Here is a 25,079-nt window from a genome sequence, read left to right on the forward strand (position 1 = left end):
ACCTCACGGGCAGAGTGAGAGCAGTGCTTGCCATGATGTTCTCCGCCAAAATGCTGTGCCACAACAAGCCTTTTCTGACGGCTGTCCCCTGTGTCTTACTTTCTTTTACTCAGGAGAGCTGTTACCATGATTTTCATATTCTGCAATGACCGGTTGGTGCGAGCCCAGTGTAACTAACGCCTCTTCCCTTCTGAGTCTCTGTTCTCGCTCCATCCCAGTGGTTACTGGTTTCTTTGTCCCATAGCCCGTGTTCAGTCTCTGGTGCTTCCCTGCTTTTACCACTGCTGTTTTCATGGCCAAGCTTAACGCTTTCTAGAAGTGTATTTTTTCTTTTTAACTATATCTTGTTTTTTTCTGACTGGTGTCACATCTGCAACTTGACAGTTTGTTTTTCCCTCGTTAGAGTAGCATGAGTTTGGGTTTCTATTTCTCGTTTGTTTCCTTTTTTGCCACCCTTCTTCTAGGCATGGTTTATACTGTTAGGGTTAACCGAGCGTGCACCTTTGAGCGTGGGGGCAGAGGTGGTCTGTCTCGGGCTGCTCGTACGCACTGCTTGTGGCACCCAGACTTCCTATACTCCGTACTTCGCACACCGAGCTCTGAGGGCCGCTCATTCAATAGCGTTGCACCGAACGGGGCTTCCCCGCAGCTGCACGCCGCAGGGAGCGCGGGCCGGGCCGGGCGGGAGGCGCCCTAAGGGCTGCGCCTCGCTGGCAGCGCGGTGCTCGGCAGAGGGCCGCTGTGGCTGACGTGTCGGACCTCCGTGCCGCAGCGCGGCCGCGGCTCGTCGGCTGTGTGCAAAGGAGTGGCGCCGCCCCACCTGCCGGCCCGACCCGCCGCAGCCGGGCCGCTCCGGGGGAACCCCAGAACCTCACGCGGGGGCGGCGGAGGATCTCCGAGCCCCGCGCACCTCCCGGCCTCGTCCCGGGGCGCCGCTCCGGGCGGCTCCTTTAGCGCGGCCCCGGGGGCTGCGGCTCCGCGAGGCGCGGAGCGACCGCCCCTCCCCTGCCCTCTCCCACCCCGTCCCTCGCCCCTTCCTGCTCTCTCGGAGGGCGCGGCCGGGTGAGTCAGCGCCGCGGGTGGGGGCTCCGGGGCGGGGAGCTCCCGCCCGACCTTACAAAACCCCTCCCGCGCCGCCGCCGGCCCCAGCCGCCGCCGGAGCCGCCGCCAGAGCCGCCTTGCCCGCCCCGGCCAGGTGAGCCCCGGGGCTGCCAGCGCGGCGCGGAACGGGGCCGGGCCGGAGGGAGGGGGCCGGGGTACGGCGGCTGCCGCGGAGGGAGCGGAACGGGTGCTGCCCGGCAGCGGGGCGCAGCGGGGCGGTGGTTGGGTGCGGTCTCCCCGTTCCTCTTCTCTTCCTCCGGCTTCACCCGCCCGCCGTCGTCCTGTGGGCGGCTTCGCGCGGGGTCGGCGGTGCTGAGCCGGGAGCTCCGTGCGCCCCGCGCCGCGGCTGGGGGTGCGGCAGCCCCCGGGGAAGGGAACCTCCCCTACGTCGTCGGGCTTCACCAAAAGCCTTCCTGCGAAGGCGCGTAACGGTTCGGCAGAAGTAGCGGTGGGGCCGTAAATTCGCTTTCCACCTCGAAGCTTCGCCTGCCGCTTAGAGGCAGCGGCGTTCGTGCGAGGCTGCGGCGAAGGCGGCCTCGGAGAAGCCCCCGGCCCGGTGGGATGCGCTTGGCCCCTGGCAGCCGCCCTTCCCTGCCCCGGACGCTGCCGGCGCCCCGCAGCCCTTGCACGGGGCGGGGCCGGGCTCTTCGGGCTGTCCCCGGGTTCCCCCCGCCCACGACGGCAGCGCCCGGCTCGGGCGTGGCGCTCTGGCCCGCGGCGGAGGTTCTTCTGGGGGCTGCTGCCCGCCTGAGTCAGCCCTGGCGCGATTCCTCCTGCCTGAACCGGAGGGCAGAGGAATCGAGCCTTTTATTTCAGCCGCAGGAAAAGCGAAACGCTCTCAGGGTGGCGTTCTTACTCATAGTGGGCTTAGTTCCTTTTACCTTAGCTGTTCTGACGTTCGTATTCAAATGCTATATCTGCATAGCGGTATACTGACCCTGGAGAGCAGGTTGAGAGTCAAAGGATCTTTCAGGTCCTCTGCACCGCTGAGTGATCCCTCTGCGCTCCTTCTGTAGCAGCTGCCTGTGATAAGCAGCCCCAGTGCATGTGGTTTGCGTTACTGTGGAATGATTTCCACTGGCAGGAAAGCTCTTCCCGTAAAATGTCAAAAATTGAATACCTTGAATTCAGTGAATTAAAGGTCCTTATTTTTGTGCATGCATGGCATCTTCTTGGACTGGGCCATTTCCTGGGCTGTTAGTAGGAAGAGAGCAGTTCAAGAAGGTGTACAATAGTGTGATTGAATGGTTTTCTAGATCCTTTCCTTTAAAGCTAGTCTTTCTCTGATTGACTTTGGATGTCCTGCTAAACATTACAGCACTCCCTGCAGGGAAGGGACCTGGCACGTTTGTACCAGCAGTCAGCAGTATACAGTGAATGATTCTCAGTCCTTAATTCATTTACACTGAGGCATTGCAGCTCCTCCCTGCTGCATCTCCTCCGTTGCCAGACTTTGCCCCGGTTTGGAGAGCTGACACAAATGTGCTCTGAGTTCAAGTTTCCATTCTCTCATTCTGGGGATGCCGTTTCCTTGGCTCATGATTTGGGGAACACCCTTTGTCCGGTTTCTGTCTTGAAGGGTAGATTAAATTCTTAAAATGGTAGCTCTGCTTATTGAGCAATGTTGATTGTGTGTACCTGGCATGGCTTTCATCCATGAATCATGTGGGTGTTGTGCTTTTTTTTTTTTTTTTTCTCCCCTAACTTTGCGTACCTGAACTGTCCCTGGAAATCAAGATACAAAACTCCTTCTATGTATGCTCTTCTGTCCCCAAACAGCTGAGGGGATGAGGCACTGAGTATAGGCCAGCCACGATGTAAGAGTAGGTTTGTAAGTCAGAGATTGCTGGCAGTGGTGGTGGGGTCTGGGCTCAAAACAGGTAATTTCCCTTAGTAGAATAATATTGTGCTTCAGAATTGATAGTTTGTATGTAGGAGTAAAACCAATTGTAGAAGCTTGCCTTAAGGTATTGAAGTGTTAGTTTACGTTAGGAGGGTAGATGTTGATTGTTTCCAGAGTAAGGAAGAACAAGTTAGTGCACATATTTTCTGTTTACATGCTCAAACCCAACCAGAACTTGTCCAGACGGCATCAGAATCAGTTCTCAAATATGATGGTGTTACAAAGCAGGGTGTGACAAGACGTGCATTTGTTCTGAGTAAAGCTCTCTCTGCAGTTTCTTGCAGAAGTGCGTTTTTTCTTTTGCCAACATGCTTCTGGGGAACGGGCGGTTGCTATAGCATTGTTGTGTGCTGATGGCACAAACCTTCCAGTTCCAGCCCTACGTGAGGGTGTGATCATTCTGTTCTTGGAAGCTGTTCAAGTGCTTTGTTCCAACAAGCCCGATTCAATGTGGTTTCTAATTGACTTAGAAATAGGAGTCTTGCAAAAAGCTTTGAGAAAGATTACACTGCAATCACTTTGCTTGTTTTCACTGGTGGTTTCTAGTTCTTTGTAACAAGGAAGGCTAAAGGACTGGAGTTGCTTGTCTCTGGTACTGGCTGTAAAGCTGTCAGAGTACAAAGGTCTCATTGTTAGGCACTTCATTTTATTAACATAAACACGAAGAATTTCACAATGCAGGAATGTGTTGTCCATCTCTAACCAGTGTAATTGTGCCAACAGCAGGTAGCAGCTTCTTGCCGTTTCTGCTGCCTGCCTTAAAAAGGCCGTGCTGGAGTTTTGCTCCGAAGATGATTTATTTATTTAATTTATTAAATTCTTTATTGTATTTAAGGAAATTGCCATTTACTGTGCTTTTCATTTCTCATTTTCTTCCCTTGGGATCTTACTGTCCTTGAAATAGATTTGGTGTTTGTTACTCACATAGGTCACGTCAGAAGATAGCAGGTTTTCTCACTGTATTTTAAGCAAGGAAATGTGCAACTACTGCATTTATGCTAAAAAATACCACATCAAAATACGTGTTACTGCACTTTATTTCTGAAATTCAGAATTTCTCTGCTTTTTCCTTGTAGAAGAATTAATGAAAAAAAGGACTAATAGGTGTTTAAACAAAGAAAAATTCTTGCTCTGGAGTCTTTACCAGGTCTCTATTATTTGGAAAATATTTCTAACCCCTTACTGTGCTCTTGGGTTCAGATCTTGTTGTGGAGTGGAAGGGAGCTTAGCTTGTCTGGGAGATGTGGCTAGCACTGCTTGCCTGAGGAAGCCCTGGTGTAAGGAGAGCGATGAACACAACAAAAAGCCCGAACACCCCTTGAAAGGGCATACCTGGGACTGGCTGCAGAGCAGCTAGGAGTGAGTTCGGAGGGTGTGGTAGCTGACATGGAGTGGGGAGACTCATGGCTGCATGGAAATGAAGGGAAGAGCGCTCAATGTGGCCGAGAATAATACAATTTTTATTCCAGACCCAGTTATCAGTTAGTTAAATGTCACTGATCTTGCGATGTCATGTCCTACCTCCTATCAAGCCAGCTCTTTTCCCTGTTTGATAATGCTATCTGTACAGATTGCTGAGTTCTTGAAAAGTAAGCTCTAGTTTCAAAAGACCTGGTAATGTTTGCTGTAGTTGCCAACCTGGTTGACTAGCTGGAAATATGATGGGCAATATCTCTCCTCTCAGTGGAAGAATTTGTGAGCTTAGTTTTGGGTCTACTGTAAGTCATTTACACATTGCCTTTGGCTTCTAATCTTTGGGAAAGAGAGTCCATTTCAGCAAAACAACACTACACTGTAGTGGTAAACTGCACCAGAAAGCAGAACTGAAAAAAAGCGTGGTGTTGTAAAGCACATTTATCAAATTGACGTTTATTCTTGCAGTGTGAATAATTTGTTTCACGATTATTTTTTTTTTCCCTAATTTTCTTTGCATGTCATGGCAAGATACTATGCAGTCTAGGGAAGTGGACAAGTGGCATTATTTTATGTTGCAAGGTGTTACTCTAGTTGTCAAGAGTCTGTTACCTGCTATCTTATGATCATGTTATCAGTGGGTGTTTGCAGACTTGTCCCGGTCAGAACAAAAACCTCTCACTTGCATTATTAATGGTACTGTGGCTTGGAAACCCTTAAATCAGCATTTTTGCTTGCAATTAGCAGACTCGTTGGATTGTATTGGTTTCAGTGATGCAGCATTTCAGGACTGTATAGCCTGCGACTGTAACTGTAAATATGTTTATGTCTGTAAATCTGTTCATGTCTGCCTGTTTCTCTCCTCCAGTGTTCGGTCAAGATGTCTACTGTCCATGAAATTTTAAGCAAGCTCAGCCTGGAAGGAGATGTAAGTATTATTGTTCAAACCAGAAAAGTTTGTTTGACTTAAGTGCCATATCTTTTCTTCCTTTACAGGATTTTCTTCCAGCAGTTGTGCTGAGCTGTACAATTTACAGCATTCCACACATTTCTTCTACTTAATCTTATCTTGACTAAAAACTTAGATAGCAATGGTCTGCTTTCAGCCATAAAGCTGCTATAAACCACAGGGAAGTTGTGTGACGAGATCTAATGACAGCTCACCCAACTGCCCAGCAGCATGAGCAATACTCATGTGCTACAGCTGTATGAAGGAGACCAGAGAGCAAACTGGCTGCCTAGTTTGGTCATTCATTTTCTGTTTAGAAAAGCTTACAGAATTCTGGTGTTTGTTGGGTATTTTCCACCACATCTACACTTACTCAGTAGTTTTATCAAAATACAGGAAGGCCACACTTTGATTTCTTGTATTGCAACATTTATGGTAAGGTTACCATTGCAGTGTGAAGATATTGTGTCATCAGTCTGTGGTTCTGCAGTTGATACTGAAGAGGAAGTGAAGCTCATCTCTACATCATTTCATTGGCTGCTTACACGCTTACTATAACTGTGATTTTTATAACCAGTTAATGCAGACCTGAACATGGTACAAGCAAACTTTTTTGGCTGTTTTTGCTACTTGTGAAAAAAGTTACTTGTGAAATAAGTTGTATATGAGCTCTATGAAAGCACTGTTGAAAAGAACTGAGTACTGCACTGTGGGTAAGTAGCAAAGCTGATATTGTACAGCAAAAGCAGTTAATTTCAGATTTCTTGTCAATTTCCATTTAAATGGGGAGTTTCTTTTGGAATAATATTTTAGCAGTCGAGTATTAGCAGTAGATCTGTTTCTTCTGTAATGCAAATGAATAATGGCAAAAGTCAAACATGAGTACTGCTGCATCAACATTTTCATCAGATTTTACCATAGAGTCTAAGAGATAGCAGGGGAGGTGTTTGTTCTGGAGGGCCTAAGTTTGAAGCCAGATTAGCTAGTTCATATAAATGATTTGCCCATTGTGCAATGGTGCAGCTTATTAACTAATGTTAAACAAAACTTCAGCCACTATTTTTCTCAAAACAGTTTTTTAACCTTGATGGTATAGAATGATCACAGCTGAACCCTGCATTGCATGTTAAGGGATTTGTACATTCTGCATCATTGGTCTAGGAACTGATCTGTTTCAGGACCAAGAAACTGCATTTACCATCTGGCTTGGGCTGTCTTCTCTTTCCTATACGGGAAGGAAGGAGTTGAGCTGAAGTTAACCAGTGTATGCCATTTCTGCATCTGTCTGCAGCAGCAACTAGAGAGATTATGTGACAAAGATCTCCCTAGTATGTCTCATCATGTGCTTACTCCTTGCACTGGAAATTGGAAGCTTGGGTTTTTAGTCATGACTTTATAGGTTATTTGCAGGATGATGGCAGGCAACTCAATTTTCAAATGTAACGAATGGTTTGTTTGAAGGCAAAGAGCTCTTGAGATATAAATGTCTTGAAAGGTTCTTGGTTGTTTTTTGTTTGTTTGTTTGTTTTGCTTTGTTTTGTTTTTAAGAAGAAATTAAACCTTATAAGCTTTCCTTTTGGTGATATGTGTCCATTCTTCCCAATATGGTTCAATTCCTCAATCTTGGAGCAAGAGAACCAGTTGTAGGACCTCTGAAACACAATAAATATGTGTGGAGAAAACAATCTTTCTCTGCTCTAATCTTGCCCAAACTGCCGGTGTGTTTACACAGAAGGGTGAACTTTTACTGCTACATCCTGGAAATTTTTGTACCAAATGCAAAGTCAGTTGGAAAAACTCCTCTGCAATCGTAGAGTGGCAGACCGCTTTGTCTGGAGTGGCTGTTTTTCATAGGAAGAATAATAATCCTGATAAGGCTTTTCCCTGTTCCACTGACATATGCAAGAGTCAATAAACATCACTTCAGAGAGTCAAACGTCTTTACGGATGCTGAATTTAGAGACAGTCCATTTACTGGTGGAGCAGCCTTATGTGTATATATGGAGATGGCACTTGCTGGGTCTTTTGACCACTGCCAGGGGGTCTGAATCTACCTGGTTACATACTGTGTGGAGGGACACACGGTGGCTCTGACTGGCCCCCAGATAGCTCTCAAATAGCAAATAAGCTGCTATGTGTTTTCTCCATGTGTGATATGGAGAATTTTTTTTTTTTTTTTTTTTTTGTCCAAATGAACAAGCAGAATGAGAGACATCCAAGTCTGCTGAGCTCACCAGGTGTATATACATCAGGTTATCCAGCAGTGGTTGAACAGAAGTGCCACATGGTCGTGTGTACTGATGGGCCTTGGAATCTTTCAGGCACCCAGATTTCTCTGAGACAAGAAGGTACAGTGGCTGCTGCCAGAGGAATCTGTTCCAGATGCTGTGACCTCTACAGGACAGTATCAAATTTGGACCTCCCCCCTCCCCAAAACAAACAAACAAACAAAACAAAAAAAAAAGCAACCTCTTAGAATTTCTTAGTTAATACTTGTCCATATGTATTAAGATAAGTTAATACTGTTTATGAGCTCTGGTTTCTGTTGCTTTTAGGGACTGAAACAAATGTTTCCAAGGATCTTTACCAAAAAGCTTAGTCATTGGTTCACGAGGGAAATAGCTATGGCAATTTCAGATGTTAGTCACTATGTATCTCTACTGCAGTTTTAAGTGTCTAAATTGGACTCACCAGGTTTCTCAGCTGCTTATATGAACGTCTGTGGTTTAGCTTAACCTGCCGGTGGAAGGTGATGTGAGCTAGTATTGATACTTGCAGCAAAGCAACTGAGAAGATTGCAACCCCTATTCTATTGACGTCCTGTTAGAAGCTATAATCCTCAGGAAACGCAATCAGGAACAGCTGATTCAATCTGGTAACTTCTAAAGCATTCCAGCTGTTTGCTTGGTACCTAAATGTCCTCATATTCTTAGCAGTGGTAATTTGAAATGTCATTCAGTTTTGTTAGCCTCGTGCTGGTTTAACCAAGTCATCTGAGGCATGGACTTTGAGAAGGAGATGGTAGGTAGCTTGTGCTTTATAGAAGTATAGGCTCAAAAAGATTTGGTCTTGCATTTAAAATCTGTGAGACAGAGCATGAAACTTGTTTTGACTTGTTAATTGTTCATCTTCTGTCTCCCCTGTCTTTTTTTTTAATTTAATCTTTACTTTGTACAAATGTGGCTTGAAATCTGAAGTAAAAAGTTGGCTTCAAATCTGAAATATTTCAGACTTAATGCAACAGATGCTTAAACTTTTGTTGAATTAGCTTTTTGTAATCAATTTCCTTCTATTCTAGCCTGAAAGCACCAAATCTGAGAAAATAAAGGTTTAGTGAATAACTTTTGAATGTTAGATTTTTGCTGTAATCATGTATAGTATCGGTTTGTACATATTCTTTTTTAAAATAACCATATCTCTGAATGGACTCAGGGACAATACATCTCTGGAGTGCAGAGTTTGTTAGCAGAATTCTGTCATCATGAACACCCAACAGTAGTTCTTGCATTTAAGAATTTGAGTAAATAACAGTCAACTGCATATATTAACTGCAGCAAGAACAGATTACATTTACATAATTTAACTTTAGGCTTTTTCTTCCTTTTTTTTTTTTTTTCTTTTTATTTTTTTCCCCTTAGCATTCTCTCCCTCCAAGTGCGTATGCCACAGTTAAGGCTTACTCAAACTTTGATGCTGACCGGGATGCTGCAGCCCTGGAAGCAGCCATCAAGACCAAAGGTGAGGAACATGGGCTATGGTTTTGACTCTGTTTTTTAAGGTAGAACACTGGCATGCAAATAAAAAAAGTACAGTGTCTCACAACCACCATGTTAATATCCTTAATCTGGCTACCTGTTTTAGGAGATTTAGGATTTCTCAGACCTTACATAATCTTGGCAGAGCTAGATTGAACTGTGTAAATCTGTGCTTTGGAATATGTTTGAAAAGTTTGTGCCCAAAAGTTGTTCAGACTGTTGCTAAAAATGCCCACTTTTTTACTCTTGATTTGTCAGTACTTCCAATTCCACTACTTTTTTTTTTTTTTTGCCTCTGGAAATGAAGTGGCAGCTTCTGTGGCAGTGCTTTGAGACCAGGCTGTGAACAACTGATTTCTAAGGGATTATTGCATTGGATGTTTCTCCTTCCTTACAGCTTTCCAAGCAGCTGAACAGGGGTGGTTTGAACACTTTTCTACTGTGTTTTGAACTGAATGTTTGTACATCTTGTATTATTGTAGAGGTCATAGTCCTAGAAACAACGGAATCTAGTTTCTGAAATGATATGGCAGTATTCCAAGAGCAGGGCAATGTGAGAGTTCCCCACTTTCCAGAACCAGGTAGGCTGGCATTTCCATGTCTGTGCCAGGATACACCATTTGCACTGATTGGTGGGAAACCAGGATGGAGCGGATGGGATGCAGTCCCATGGAAAAGCCTGGCACACTGAAACAAGCAGGAGCACAGGGAATATGAGCTGCGGCTCCCAAGTAGAAGTACCTTGTTGGTGCTCCTAGGGCAGTGACTCTTGATCCTCGTCTTGCTATAAACACAGAAAGGATGTGCCAGGCTTTCCAGACTTTCTCCAGGCCAGAGAAGCAACGGCTGGGCCCAGCTGGACCTGCCAAGTCTGTTGCCTACATTTCAGGAGACGGAGAAATTTAAAAGCCAAACAGTTTCTCATCAGTAAGAAATGCCAAGTCAGTGCCAACAAAGCACATGTCTGACTTGCTGCAAAATGTGAAATTGCCCCTCCCTAACAAGCATGAGGCTTCCTCTCACAGGATTTCTTTTATTTAACTGGAAACAACTCTTGCATACTCATTGAAGTAGGCTAAGTAGTGGTTTTTAATCATTTCATGATCTGTTTTAAAAAGTCCTCTTAGAGGAGTAAAAGTTTATTGTGTTTGACAGAAAATGCTATATGGACTTTTGTCAGATTCAATGTTTTTTAAAGTGAGCAACAATGTCCGTTCTTGTTACTCATTGATAGAAATGCACTGATGAAATTCACCCTGAAACTTCCAGAGATTTTAGTGAACAGCAAAGAAAAATGTTTGAGCAGCTCAACTGCTTCACCCCGCCTCAGCAGATGTGAGTCAGCATCCTGTCCATGCAGCATGATTCCCAAGTGTGCAGGGCAAGCACACATTTTCCATGAAATGCCAGAGCAATGCATTAGCTCATGTTTCCATCCTCAAAGCATTTGAATTAGAAACTTGAATGTAGTCATTTGCGGGTTGCTAATCTATCACAATTGTCATAAGAATTGAAAATGTAATTTGGTAGTTTTGAATGCAAAGTATGGTTTAAATTTAAAATTCATTAAGACGCCTAAGAGATGGCTCTGTGCTGTAGCTCTCCTAAGGGCTGAAAAGCTCTGTGTGTGTGTGTATGCATGCATGGCTGTTCTTGGACTGAGAGAGTTTGCTTTCTTTTACAAAAGAAAAACACTTTAAAAAAGCTGTAGATTATGGCTGAAGTGTACGGTCAGCATGTTTTCAAACCAGAATTTCTAACTGAGACATGAGATGTTTCCAGAGCTTTGTCGTTTGCAGGCTGAGCTTCTGTGAATAAGAGCACAGATGGAGGCCTGCCTCAGTAGGAGCTAAGGTCATGGAGTGTAGTATTTCATCATGAAAAATGTGGGCAAGAGGGAGAAATAAGTCTGAATATTTTGAACTTGACTCCTTGTTCCATATTCTGTAACTAGTGGCTAAGAGTCTTGTTGTATGCAGGCCTCCTATTTATTTCCATGGAAGCTAGAACAAAGGGCACAACAAGACTATTTGGTATAGCAAACTCAACTACAGAACAGTCTTTTTCAACATTGTCACCACTATTAGCTGTGCATTTTTGCCTGCAGTGAGCAAGAGCCAGCATGCTGCACTTGTAAAAATCTGTATGGCCACCTGAAATGTGGATTGTCTTTCGTGTCTCTGCACCACTGCTGAAACTCACCACCCACTGTCTCACTGTGCTCACACCCACTGCTTGGTCTCTATACACATTCAGCAAGTGTCAGTGAATGTCAGTGGGTGCTATTTTTTCCCCACATGGAGGATTTCAGTTCCACACCTTTGCTTCATCTGCACTTCCATGTCAGACACCATTCTGTCAGCCTGCCCTCTCTTGATGGCATCAAAATGGAACATTGGTGGGAAGGTTCAGCCTCTACTGCCATACCACCAACATCCGCTGCTGATGTCATGAGTCAACATAATGAAGTATGAGGGCTGCTCTGAAAGAAATTCCTCCTGTATCTGCTGTGGTTGCTTCTGGTACTAAGGAATATAAGCATAGATGGGTTCTGGAGGGGATCTGAGACCTGCCAGTTGTTGCTGATCCATCCCTTACTTTCTGGTTTCTATTAAAAATATTCATTTATACAAATGTAAACGAAGCTAATTGTTGTCTTGGTTGTAGTAAATACAGAGACCAAGTCAAAACTCTGGGCTTGGTAGGACATCTATGTCAGAACTACCTATTTTCTTCCAAGTCTGGCATGCAATTCACTGTGTAAAAATAAGGACAAAAAAACCCAGATCCTTCCAGTATAAAAAAAAAAACAAACAAAAAACCAACAACAAAAGGCAACCCATAACAAATCCTCCTGTTACATTCTGCATGAACATAGTATACTGTTTTATTTTCCCATTTTTATATTTGGAGTGTTAGTTAAGTGGCTTGAGGTGAATTAGAAAACATAACTGCTTTATTAAGAAGCCTTAACTAAAAACACTCAGATGAAAGGATGGGCTTTAACGAGTTCACATTTGTGTCAGTTTTAAAATGTCTGTTCTTGCGCAAGTTTCTTCGCAGAGTATTGACTAAGCACAAGTGAAGCAGGAAACAGAAGCAGTGAAGCAGGTCATGGATGAGGCTTTGTTGATGCCCGTACATGCCTGTGCACACAAAGATCTTCATTGCATTGAAAATTTGTTCTGTCTTCAAGGCCAGGATGTTATACATACCAACAAATAATATCAGAGCAGTTGAGCTCTGCTCCAGACTTCACATATGCTGTGTTTTGAGTGTCAGAGAACATTCTAATACAAAGAGAAGAGATCTGCTTTCATTCCTTATCTTATGTCTTTGTAGGTGTGGATGAAGTTACCATCATCAACATCCTGACAAACCGCAGCAATGAACAGAGGCAGGATATTGCCTTTGCCTATCAGAGGAGAACCAAAAAGGTAGCAAAAAATGAAGAAATAACAATTATTTAATATTTTTCTTGTGGATAGTTAGATTTTCAGGCCTTGTACATCTCACAATTTACTGTGAACAAATGAGATCATATTATTGGGCTTACCTTTTCACTGGAAGCAAAGATGCATTTACTTTGTCCAAATCTGTTAAAGATTTCCTAGCAGTTGCAGAGATCACGATAGGTGACATATCAGCCAGCTAGCCACCACGCACATTAGTGAAAAGCCATTGTCAGGGAATGTCTCAATTTGAAGGCAGAAGTGGCAGAGAGGCTTTGGAGTGTATTTATTTATTTATTTGTTTGTTTGTTTATTGCATGGCAACTTTGTATAAGGAAAACATTCTGTTCACATGGATAGTTTAAATGAGAAAAGATTGCAGTCAGTTGTGCTGAAAGTTCTGTAGACATGGAACAAAGTGATATACTGAGCTGAACTTGTCAGAAATATGTGCTCTCATCTATTGATGGAAAGAAATCTCTGAAATGTTTGCAGCAGTCTGCATAATGAGTCTTTCTGTCTGGAAGGCAAGAGATGTTTTGAAGTTGAGAGTTTTACTATAATTTAAGTTTTACGCCCACATAGAAGAAGAAATTTGTATAGAATTGGGATTATGATGAATGTATCTCTTCCAGGTTTGCCAGACCCCAAACGGTAGTCCTCCAATAGCAGCCCAGAATGCACATCCAAATGTAAATCTAGAGTTAAAGTTTGGAAATTCACCAGCTTTATGCATGGCTGATACAGGCACATACATGCAGAAGCACATAGCAGTCGGACATATGCATGTGTTTGCGTGTCTGCACCCTGACAGTCACTCTCCTATGAGCACTGGGGGAACTGCCCTTATAAGCTGGACCTTAGTAATGAAGTGTGTCACTCAAAGCTCTGTTAAATGTTTTGCATGACCACAGAAATGCACAATCAAGAAAATATACAGCTTCTTTCATCTAAGTGTTATCTCTTCCTTTACCTTTTTTTCTTTGCTGCAACCCAAGAGCAAACTGAATTTATCAAGTATAACAAGTGCCAAAGGATAAGCAAGTACAGAAATAATGGAAATGTGCAGTAGAAACCACTCGGTTAAATAAGCAATTGAATGATAAGAGAGGAAGAAATAAATACAAAAAGACATATCTTGAACTAATATGTGTGTTTCAGGGCAAGTATCTCATGGATTTCTTTGGCAATGTGTTGTACTAGGCTGCTCATTTTGCTCAATATAGCTGCTTGTTTTGTGTATTGTTGAAATAGTCCATTATAATAAAAAGTCACAGATTTACATCTTTTTACATTCCTGTGAGTTGAGCTAGGTTTAATGGGAACTACTGATAATCTTGAGGAATGGTTCGATTTGAGAAGTCCTTCCCTATTACCAACATTAATGGAACTACCATTGACTACTGGGGAGTCTGCATTTGTGTCTCACCAAAACTTCGTGCGTGACATTTTGGACCCAAATTTGGATTAGTACACTAGAATATCTCTTGGATTAAAGCAGATAGATGTCCAAAGCTCACTATCTTGGTCAGTCAGCGTAGTAAGCACATGCAGCGTTAGCATAAATTAATGTTCTGGATTGAGTTGGTGACTTTGGAAGCAAATTAAATGCCCTGGCTGTTTATCTCTCTGGTATAAACGTATCTGCAGTTTAGCTGAGGTCACTTTCTCCTGCAGTTAGCCCCTGTCCCCAGCCTCACAAATTGTTCACATGAAAAGCAGTGTCCTTTTATGTAAGCTACATACCTGACTTATGGGACAGTATTAAGCTTAGGGACAGTATTGGCCTGTGTGGACCCTGAGCTTGATTCCAAGGATTTCAACTTTGGAACTGCATTATAATGAAGCTGGTGCTAGCTTTATCCAAGTTACATCTGAACTCATAAAAGACGAAATGCCACTGACTTTATTTGCTGCAGATTTGCATGCATTCTATGAAGCAGACATGCCTGTTGCTTCCTACAGGACTGACAGTTCACAATAGACAAAGGATACGCAATTCTGGTTGTATTCTTGAAGTTCTTGAATTTTTCTGCTTTCAGGGATTGTTGTTGTCCTTCAGCCAGCTGTTTAGGAACTGGACCTTTACAGTGGAAAAACTGTGCAGTTTTCCAACTTCTCAGCTAATATAGGGCTGCAATAATAGGAAAAACACAAATCATATGGTGCTACAGGAAAATATGAACATGTGATGGAGAAGCACTGACTGCAGGGAGTCAGGCTCAGATCCATCGGTGCTTATTAGATCTAATGAAGTGTCAGTGCTTCAAGACTGGAGCTGAGCTGTTCAGAGTCACTTGGATGTCTCTGCATCATGCTCCCCAGCACTCTGCCAGCCGCCGGTGAATTTCTTCTTATTTTCAAAGGATGAGAAAATCTCCCTTTGCCAGGCTTCTTTCTTAGACTTTCACAAAACAAAAGCTCTTTGTGTTCCTTTTCCTTCTCAGTTGTGTAAGAAACATTGTGGCAGACTTAGAGACATAAAGTGCTACAGGCTAAATTTTCTGGAGATCAGAAGTGAGCTTTAATTTTTTTCTTCCATCTTGCCTCCTTTATTTTACAGGAACTTTCCGCAGCACTTAAGTCTGCTCTGTCAGGTCATTTAGAGGCAGTGATCTTGGGCTTGCTGAAGACACCATCACAGTATGATGCCTCTGAACTGAAAGCTGCCATGAAGGTAAATGAGCTTTGAAATTGAAATGTTTTTCTGGTGTCACTTTAAATGTTATTCTGGTGTCACTATGTTAAGAATGAATCTGGCCTTTATATCCAAGGCTGCAGTTTTCAAGTATGTCCACTGTTAGTGTTTGTTTGTTTGTTTTTGTACCACAGTTTACATATCCAGCTGCACAGCATACAACATCCGAGTGTGAAATAAAATAAATTCTAGAACCGTGTGATTTTTGAAATGTTAATTAAATCCTCTTTTTAGGGAACAAGTACAGTCAGGAATAATTGATAGGCTGCTATGGCTGGTTGCTGCTCTCATTACTGCTCTTAAAAATAACGTACAGGTTCATAGTACAGAATAGCCTAAGCAAGAAACTGTTTGCTGGAACTCTTAAATCCTTGGCTAGCATTTGTAGACTGAAAAAGTAGTTCCTGCTTACTGGGTCATTTTGCTGGTTTTGAAAGAACATCCTGTACCAGATCTGCCTCTGCAAAGAATACGAGGAGGAGGAGAATGTGATAATGAGATATCAAAGCAATCTTGGAGAAATTGCACAGCAGTGACTGAACTTACTGAGTTCAGACCCCTACAATCACAGGCAGGTGTGGAATAAATGGCTAGTTTAGAGATACCTGCTCGGCTGAAAGAAGACTTGGAGCGGTGCTTATGCCAGTGCTTCTACTTTTCTAAGCAAGTGTATGTTTGGAAGTTTGTATTTATAATCAGCCCTTACGTTTCAGCTTCTTTATTAGATTGATTATTGATTGATTGATAACTAAAAACAAGCATTGAACTATATCTGCTGGAACTTGTAACAAAACAAAGAGCTGATGGATTAATTCGTCCAAACAATGAAAAATGAGTAGAAAAAATAAAATGCCAGTGCCGAGATTATAAGCCTGTCATTAGAGGCCAAATCCGTTCTTCCAGCAATCAGGTGCTGCCCTCTTCTGGTTTAAATGTACGCTATCCATAATTAGCTGCAAATCTGATTTTTTTTTTCTTTTTTTTCTATTTGCAATTATTTTACATTTCATCTGTCTAGGATGACAGTATACTTATCTAGTGTATCTGCTGCATTCACAGCCTGTATCCTGAGCTATTACTTTATTGTAGCCTTAGGTATAGAGTATTATATTCTCTTGGTTAATCAGATATTCTCATCTCCCAAGCACTCTGTCTGAGCTTGAGTTTATCTTGATACTGTTCTTAAATTACAGCTATGACATGAAAATCAAGGTTGGGTAAAGACAGGCCATCACTGAAGAGTTAATTATTTTTCTGGAACATATGCTTACAAAATGCTTCAAAAATACATAGAAAATCTTCAGTTTCATTAGCCTTTATTTCTGTCCTAGATATTTATTAGAAATGCTCTGTAGAAAGCTTTCCAAATTCTCTCATCTGTGATCCATTTCTATAATATTATTCCGCTTTAGTCCTCTAACTCTTATCCAAGAATGCAGTTTCTCTCATAATTTCCTCAGTTTTCCAAACATGAAGCATGAGAAAATTTCCCAGGATGTTACCTTGCACATTTCTCTTGCAGTTCTGTGCAAACATTGCCTGTTTTTGCCAGATACCAAACACTTTGTTAAATAGAAGCTTAGCAAACTCTTAACAGTAGGCATCAGAGGCTTTTTCTGCCTGCTCTTGATGCTGAAAGACAAAGGCATTGGGATTAGCATGAACACGGTTCACTGGTAGGCAGAAACAAAAACAAACTCGTCTATTCAAAGAAGAGTTTCTTTTCAAAAAACTGAAGTATCTGCCAGATAGCTTTACTAACTAGCAACTCAGATGTACTCAGTGGTCACTGGGTAGGGAAGAATCATCGATATATCCAAGTAAATCTTCTATTTTAAGTGATCTTTCAATAACAAGATTATAGTGATGCTGTTAGCAAAATACTCGTATTTTATTTCGATATGTTTTTAAATAAAATAACTGAGTTTAGAGCACATTGATCAAATCATGTTATTCTGGAGTACTGAAATTCCCCTAAGGTTTAACTTAGATGCTGATATAGTTTGTTATTTTCTTTTAGTGCTAATACCTATATTGTTTATAAAATGGTAGTAGTGCTGCTTACTTCAAAGTACTCTGACATCATTAAGTTTATTTTAGTCCAACAGGAAGGTAAACAGAAATTTTATTACTACAAAATGGACCTTGATTCCAAAGCAAAAAACTACCTTGGAATGTCATCTCAACCCTCTGCTTATTAAATATATACATATATGTTTTATTTATGTATATATACATATATGTATATATATATAGGTTATCATCCCAAATACCTTTTTATTTCTTAATATATCTAATGGTAATACAGTTACATCTGTATTTATGCATTGAGAAGTACACAGTATGGCCAAGTGAAGAAGGGACTTGGTCTTATGGATCATTTCCAACCTAAATGATTACATGCTTCTATTTATTAGCTAGAAATCCAGAACATGCTTAAATCTTTGTTAACTTAGAAACCTTAGAAGCTGAGACAAATGAACATGTCATGCTCAGGTTTGCATTTGTAGTGGAGGAAGCCTGTGGAGGGAGGTGGGGCAGAAAAGCAGGGAAGAACAAATTTGTTGCTGCCCATTTGTATGCTAAGAATCAACATGGGCTGCAGTTAGTGGACCTCTCTCATTTATGGTGGTGGTGAGGTTGCTGAGTGTTATGAGAGACGCTCATAAGATACACGTTACACAGAGGTACCATCAGTTAGATTGTCAAAACTGTTAGAATAGTATTTGGCTGCTAAAAATCTGGTGTTTCTCTGACACATTAAAAAACATCCCTACAGCTACCAAAGTGTTGAACAACCTTGAATGGTTGTGAAACTGTTGGAGTTGGAGAAAGGAGAAAAGATAATGAAACGTCAGTAAAATATTTTGAGACTGTTCAAGCATGTCTGTGCATTTCTAGCATTTAACTTACCTGTGCATATGTTCCAGGGCCTGGGAACTGATGAGGACACACTTATCGAAATCATTTGCTCACGGACAAATCAGGAGCTTAATGAAATAAATAGAGTCTATAGGGAAAGTAAGTTTATTTTGAAAATTTTGATGCAGTATGTTTGTACATGAAGTTGCTTGGCTAAGTTTCCCTTGGCGTTGGTTTGACTGAGATTCTTACACCACATCTGCTCTGTTTCTTTTATGTTGGGGCGTAAGAAATTTTGTACTGGCATCTTGGATATGACTGTGTTTATATAGTTTAATCTGTTGCTTGATAGCAAACAAATTGGAGATGATATACTACTCATCTGATAAGTTGATTTGAATATTCTTTTGTAAGCTACAGATGTCCTGTGCGTAGTGACAGAACTAACGATGACGGACTTATGGATTGTAGATTCAGTTACATAATAAGTAGGTGAAATCCACTGAAGCATGTTTATAAGTTTATTTGAGAGATCTGCCAGAAAAGACATGAAGTAAAACTTCACAGAAGTATATATTCTCTTTTGTAACTGTTCCAAAGCATTTTATCTGATTTCAGGTATAATTCTTAGTTGATTATAACTGGAATTGAGAGTGATATAAGATCCACCCTCAAAAATATTCCGCTCTTTTAATATTCATTATATTTTGATATTGACTACTCTGGTCATGTTCATCATAATCAGTAGTGCAGCTGTTTGTTTCCCTGAGCTTCAGAACTGAGCTCACCAGAAATAGACTGAAATGGAGAAAACTGCTGTCTGTTAATGCGTGACTGTTGTCCAGCAGTTCTGCTAAGGTACTGGCTGAATCAGAAAGGACAAGCAAAATCAATGTGGTCTTAATGATGCATACTGAAAATAAATGTGTATCAGTAAGGAGAATGTTGCTGCTGCAGACTAGATTGCTGTTGAACAGGAGACAGAAAGTGATTTTGTAGCAATGTAGCATGTGATCATTTGAAAAACAAAGATGTTGAGACACATACTGGAATCTCATGCAGGATTCCTTTGTTTTATAATAGCGGTTTCTGTCTTTTTGCATTAAACTTGTAATTGCGATTGTCTAGTTGTAAATCCATGAATAGTGAAGGTCTAAATGCAGTGGTTGGCAAACAAGCAGTCACTGGTTCAGCTTAAAGCAATATTCCCTTCTTTTCAGTATTCTCAGGCTTTTGTTTTATTGTTCCACGTTTGGCAGACAGGCTTTGATTGCATGAGATCTCCAATGACTAGCTGATAGCAACATTCTTTCTTTGGATGCAAGCATGTATTTGTTTTCCTTCCCTTCTATATATGACTTTTATATAGTAGCTGCTTGCTGATGTCCTAAAATGCAGTGATTAACTCCTGTGCTTGTAAACAGGTATTTGTGGGATGCCCTTAAATGAAAAAGAATTTTTTGTTTTCTAGTGTACAAAACAGAACTGGAGAAGGACATTATATCAGACACATCTGGTGACTTCCGCAAGCTAATGGTTGCCCTGGCCAAGGTAGATCTGTTCGTTTCCTTCCACTTTTCCTAATATGCCCACCCATTGGTAGTTCACTGGTGATTGCCAGTAAAATAATAGGATTTCTAACTCACCTTAAAATTTTCTTGTATTTTCACTTTAGAAAAAATAAAGTAAAAACTGAAGGGCAATGTATTTTGACAGTGACACTGTGTATAGCATCTTCACAATGGAGATGAAACATGCTTGTGTAGCAAATAGTGACTAATTACTGATTAGTGAAAGAAATATAAAAAATTGCTTGAAATCGATTAAACTTCTTAATCTTGCTATTCTCACTTGAAGGGCAAAAGGTGTGAAGATACTTCTGTGATTGATTATGAGCTGATTGATCAAGATGCAAGGGTAAGTGCTAGTAATGGCCATTAAATGTCTTAAGTTGATTAAACTTTGGAGGATATTCAGAGCGCAAATGCTGTGAAAATGAAGAGTTTATGAAAACAGATGTGTGTATTTCAGATCTCTCTTGCATAGCAATGTGTGAATGATATCAAGGAATCTGCTGTTTGCAATCCTGGTACCAGTTTTCACGGGATACTTACCTGTAGGATCTATACAGAAGCACTCTGGTATTTCCTGTAGGCACATAGAAAAAGAGGTCTTTTAGCAAAAGGAAACACGTGCCTTGTGAAGACTGGTGGCAATCGAGCAGTTACAAAAGATAAAGGAAGAGGTAGCTTTGAACTTAGCGGCTGGTAATGCTGTTGATTATATCTGTACCTTACTAAAAGCAGTTCTGCTGAGGTAAATAAAGCTAAATTTGGAGCAAAACCTATAAATAGAAGTAAATAGAAAAGTAATTAGTCTTAGTTACAGGGTAGATCCATAGACCCTGTCCTCGGTGATCTGCCCAAATCTGTGTCCTTTTTGGTGTCTCCCACTGACACAGCTCCTATACTGCTTTTTCCACTAAGAAAACGGTCTGTGTTTGAAATGGCTTTCTGTGTAACTCGTGATTTTCATTCTTTACCCAGGAGCTCTATGATGCTGGTGTCAAGAGAAAGGGGACTGATGTTCCCAAGTGGATCAACATTATGACTGAAAGAAGTGTTCCACATCTGCAGAAAGGTACAATTTAAAAGACAGATTTACATTTTTTCTCCTGTAAGAAAATAATAGGTCAAAGCGGTAACTATTTTGTTCCACATGGCTCTTAAGTAAGTGTGAAAAGCGATCAAATCCTATTCACATGCAAGTTGTTACAATTTTTTAAGCATCTGTGGATGTGTTTATCTCCAATTTCAATGTGTATAGATCTCTTTATTTTTACACATGTGCAACCGTTGTTTAATGGTATGTCTTGTACACTGAGAACAAAAATGTTAGACATCTAGAAAACAGAGCTGCGTAAGACCTTGAAAGGTCCTTTAGCTTTTCATTCCATCCTGGTTAAGTTAGCTATATCATGTGTTCAAGTCAAAACCAATTCAAGATTTTTCTTTTCAGGAACCAAATCACTGTTGTTTTAAAAAATGCTTGTGACACAACTACAACAGTATGTTGTGAGATAATGGAGGGTTACGTTGTGAGATAATGGAGGTGTTCAAGGAAAACAAAAAACCGTACCACCAGCTGGGTAACTTAGGCTGTACTTAAGAGACAGTTCCAAGAAGGACTTGGACAGGTTTTTTTTTTTTTAATCATGTCAGCACATTGCTCTCTCTGCATTTTTTACTTGGGTGTGGTTACTTTTAACCATTCCTGGTTTGGTTTTGGTTTGATCTGCTATCTCTCTTGTAACAGTGTTTGAAAGGTACAAGAGCTACAGCCCATATGATATGTTGGAGAGCATCAAGAAGGAAGTTAAGGGAGATCTGGAGAATGCCTTCATTAATCTTGGTGAGTTACCGTAAAATAAACACTATGTTTAAATAATATCTTTTCAGTGCTCTTGCAGTGTACTGTGATGAAAATAGGCTCAGCTTCCTCTGTATTTCTAGAGGAGAAAGAAACTGGAAGGGCTGGTATTATTGGATCTGTGTATTTCAGGACGTTACAGGTATTGAGAGGTAACATACTTTGTCCCTCTGCAAAATATAGGTCTTGCTTTCCAAATGAAAAGGGAAATGCATGTTCTGTGATCTGTTGTTAGTTTCAATTTTGTCCAATACAGAAGCTTAATGCTTGTTTCCCCCACATAAAAAGGTTAGAACTCTAGCTGTGCACATTAATTATTCAACGTGGATAGGCTGGAAAGCAAGCAGTGTGTGTGTGAGGAAAGACAGGCTGTGGAGGATACTAGAGGCTAAGAAAAAAGCTAACTTTGCTCTGAATTCTCTGAAATAAGGGTAAATAAGGGGGATAAATAAGGTGAAATAAGGTGGGGGTGACTGCTATTGTGGATGAGACAAGAATACACAGGAAGTTGCCAGGTTTCACAGGACATTCTTTAAGAGGAGAATCCATTTCAGGCTAAGGGAGAAATGAGCTGTCTAAGGCTAGTGTAGAATCAAGACAGCTCAACCTCGAAAGGGACACTTCTCACCTATTAGCATACAATGAACGTTTTCAGAAAAAAAGGTTGTTCATAAAAGTGAAAGATAGACTTAAGAGTGAATTGTGTGAAGGAAGGTTAGCCTTCTAAAATTATACTAGCAATAGAGGGAAATATTTCTCCGACTGCAAGTATTCGTGCTTCAATCATAAGTGTAGCCAACCAATTTATAAATAACAATTCAGGTAAAAACAATTTCTCTTTGCCCCTTTTTGGGGAAACTTTTGATGAATATCTTATTTTGATAGCTTACCTTACCTTTGAAAAGGCTCCAAGATTCTATTGTTCTATTCTTACATGGGCAGGATGTTTACCCATTTATCATATCTCTCTCTTTAGTTCAGTGCATTCAGAACAAGCAGCTATACTTTGCAGACAGACTCTATGATTCCATGAAGGTAAGAAAGACTGTTCATTCTACTCATTATCTTCTAACCATTGTTTCATCGAGTTTTTATTCCTTAGGTGGTTTTATTCATATGATGTGTAACTGCTGTGTGGATAAACAATGATGACTTTATATTGTTCACAAGCATTCTTTAAAAGCTTAACTCATAGGCTATCTATTAATATGCATCTGGTATATGGAAATACAGGGAAGAGTCATATAATTATCTTCATTATATCAGTTTATCATAATCACCAAAGTTAAATGCATCTTTTGTAGGTAAACACAAGAAAATCTGTTTATTGAAATGGAAAAATAAATAGCTAAATTTGCCTCAAAACATTTTATTGAGAAAAGATATGAAAGAGAAATACATGATGACAGGCATTAGGCAATAACATGAAGATGATGAAGACAACTTCCTGGAGCCAGAACTGTGGCTTGCAGTCTAAGTAGCTAGATTGGTATCTAGAAGTTAGTTGAACACTGCTGATGAGAGAGGTATGTTCATGATTAAGTTCCTGGATCAAGTATTCACTGTACCTTTTACTGATGCTCCTCAGTTGTCTGTAGTTTGCTGTATGTCTTCCACACCAGTTACAGCATCCTTTTACATGTTTCATCTATTAAAAGTTCTAAATGTCACTGTGCTTATAGGGCAAGGGAACCCGTGACAAGGTCCTGATTAGGATTATGGTCTCCCGCTGTGAGGTTGACATGCTGAAAATTAAGAGTGAATTCAAGAGGAAATACGGAAAATCCCTCTATTATTTCATCCAGGTAAATTTTCAGCGTTCTGTATATATTGATTGTATGGATCTTCCAAGTCCTTTTCTTTGGATTTTTTCCCCATTAAAATTCATGTGAGGTATTTTAGAGGCTGCAGTGACAACAGTAGGTTGTTACCACACACAATTGAAAAATGTTTAGCTTTGTAGTCTACCACCAGTATAATCTTGGCAGCCCTTTGACTGCTGTAGGCAAGTTTTGCCCAATCAGTTGATGCGTTACAAACAAAGGTTCCATTCACCTGTCTCTATCCCCGGCCCAAAAGAAAAGAATTGCTCTGGGTTTGCAGAATTAACATAGATCTTCTAAATTGTCACTTCCTTTCATTCCAGTGCTTAAGGAGCAAACTTTTATTGAGAGTGATTTTTTTTGTGATATTAGGAAATATTAAGTGTTAGGTTTTATTTAATTGGAAATATATTAGAAGAGGCCATACATCTGTTTAAAACCTGGTCTTCTGCCGACCTTTACATTTCCATAGATGTAGTTGCATCAAAACCTGAAGCCCAAATCTTTTTCTGAAGTAAGATGACAGTTTGAAATAATAGGTAAATTTTCAAAATAGTGAATGTACTGTAAAATTTTTGTGGTGATCAGTGAGAAGGAGCAGAATCAAGTCTTCCAGCTTTCCTTTGTTGTCTTGCTTTTCTTTTTTGCATCAAATCTCCCTATGGCCTTGCATGTATGTTGTAAGAATGATAATCTCAATTCGCAAACAAGTAAAACCTGGTCTAGATTGTTTCCTCCAGGCTAGCAAGGTTTCAGTTGTGAAAAATCAGTTAATTCCCACAGGTTTAGAATATAATGTATATACCCTCATATTTTGTTGCTGTTTCCTAATACGTATTTTGCATTTTTTCCACTTTATAGCAAGACACAAAAGGTGATTACCAGCGGGCGCTGCTGAACCTGTGTGGTGGAGAGGACTGAAAACTGTGATGTGGGAAACGGAAACGCAGAGACATGCCTATTCTGCTCTTCCTTTACTGTAGCCCTTGACAAAATCGAGCCGCCATGCAAACCCTGCCCTGCCTCTATCCCTGCCACACCATTGACGCAGCTCCCCAGCGCTGCCTGCACGTCTCAGCAGCAGCGCTCTGCTTGGCTCTGCCAGAGTTCCTAACAGCGTAAAGCCAGAGAAACTAACATTCCCCAGAGATAAAGGTTAAACGAGGTTAAACGTGCTTGTGGATGCCTCTTTGTGTAATGTTTCTAATAAAACATAAATAAAACAGATGTACCTGTCAGACCTTTAATCTGAAAAATTGGTGATCAACTGATGCATACTTGGCTTGTGCCAACTGTTGGCCTTTTTCCCTTGTCCATAATTCATTACCTATGACTGAAACCTTGTCTTTGTACCTCAAAGCCTTTCCTGTTTAATTCCTGTTTAATGATGTTGTTGCGTTGTTTTGTTTTTTTGTTTTTTGTTTTTTGTTTTTTTTAAATGAGAAACACAGCCATTCTTGTGGTGGTGGTGTTTTTTTTTTTTTTCTTTTCCTCAAGTATAACAGCAAAACTCAAGCCTCACCTGTGTGTTGTGTTATCTGTATAAAACAAGGGCTGAATGCATTGAAATTCCATTTAAATGCTTACAGCGACCCGTCAGTCACATGACTGAAGGAAGGAAACGTTCCCGAAGCCGCCCGGCACTGCAGCAATGGGTGCTGCTCACCCCTCTCAGAATGTAGCTTTGCGCCCTT

The 25,079-nt window shown here is 41.1% G+C and overlaps 1 protein-coding gene across 2 annotated transcripts; it reads left to right on the forward strand.

The window, feature by feature from the left end:
• Positions 1 to 1,122: 1,122 nt before the first annotated feature.
• ANXA2 (annexin A2) lies at positions 1,123 to 24,612 on the forward strand. 2 transcript variants are annotated; one of them, XM_085234219.1, is made up of 14 exons: positions 1,123 to 1,195; positions 5,286 to 5,345; positions 9,005 to 9,104; positions 12,464 to 12,558; positions 13,209 to 13,265; positions 15,137 to 15,250; positions 18,202 to 18,292; positions 19,605 to 19,684; positions 19,991 to 20,050; positions 20,680 to 20,773; positions 21,449 to 21,544; positions 22,539 to 22,597; positions 23,245 to 23,367; positions 24,247 to 24,612. In XM_085234219.1, the coding sequence occupies exons 2-14, from the start codon at positions 5,298 to 5,300 to the stop codon at positions 24,304 to 24,306; spliced, it is 1,077 nt and encodes a 358-aa protein (XP_085090345.1). In that variant the 5' UTR covers positions 1,123 to 1,195; positions 5,286 to 5,297; the 3' UTR covers positions 24,307 to 24,612. The 2 variants fall into 2 exon arrangements, with proteins under 2 accessions (XP_085090345.1, XP_085090346.1); XM_085234220.1 differs by lacking the exon at positions 13,209 to 13,265.
• Positions 24,613 to 25,079: the final 467 nt, after the last annotated feature.

This window comes from Meleagris gallopavo, chromosome 12, assembly GCF_905368555.1.
Source record: "Meleagris gallopavo chromosome 12, MGAL_WU_HG_1.1, whole genome shotgun sequence".
Classification (NCBI taxonomy): Eukaryota; Metazoa; Chordata; class Aves; order Galliformes; family Phasianidae; genus Meleagris; species Meleagris gallopavo.

What these genes read in the sequence shown, in the direction of transcription:
- ANXA2 (XM_085234219.1), top strand. Translation starts at nt 5,298, where the DNA reads ATGTCTACTGTCCATGAAATTTTAAGCAAGCTCAGCCTGGAAGGAGAT. An exon ending in CCCAGAATGCACATCCAAAT is followed by an intron (nt 13,266 to 15,136) that starts GTAAATCTAGAG and finishes TTTATTTTACAG; the next exon opens with GAACTTTCCGCAGCACTTAA. An exon ending in AACTGAAAGCTGCCATGAAG is followed by an intron (nt 15,251 to 18,201) that starts GTAAATGAGCTT and finishes CATATGTTCCAG; the next exon opens with GGCCTGGGAACTGATGAGGA.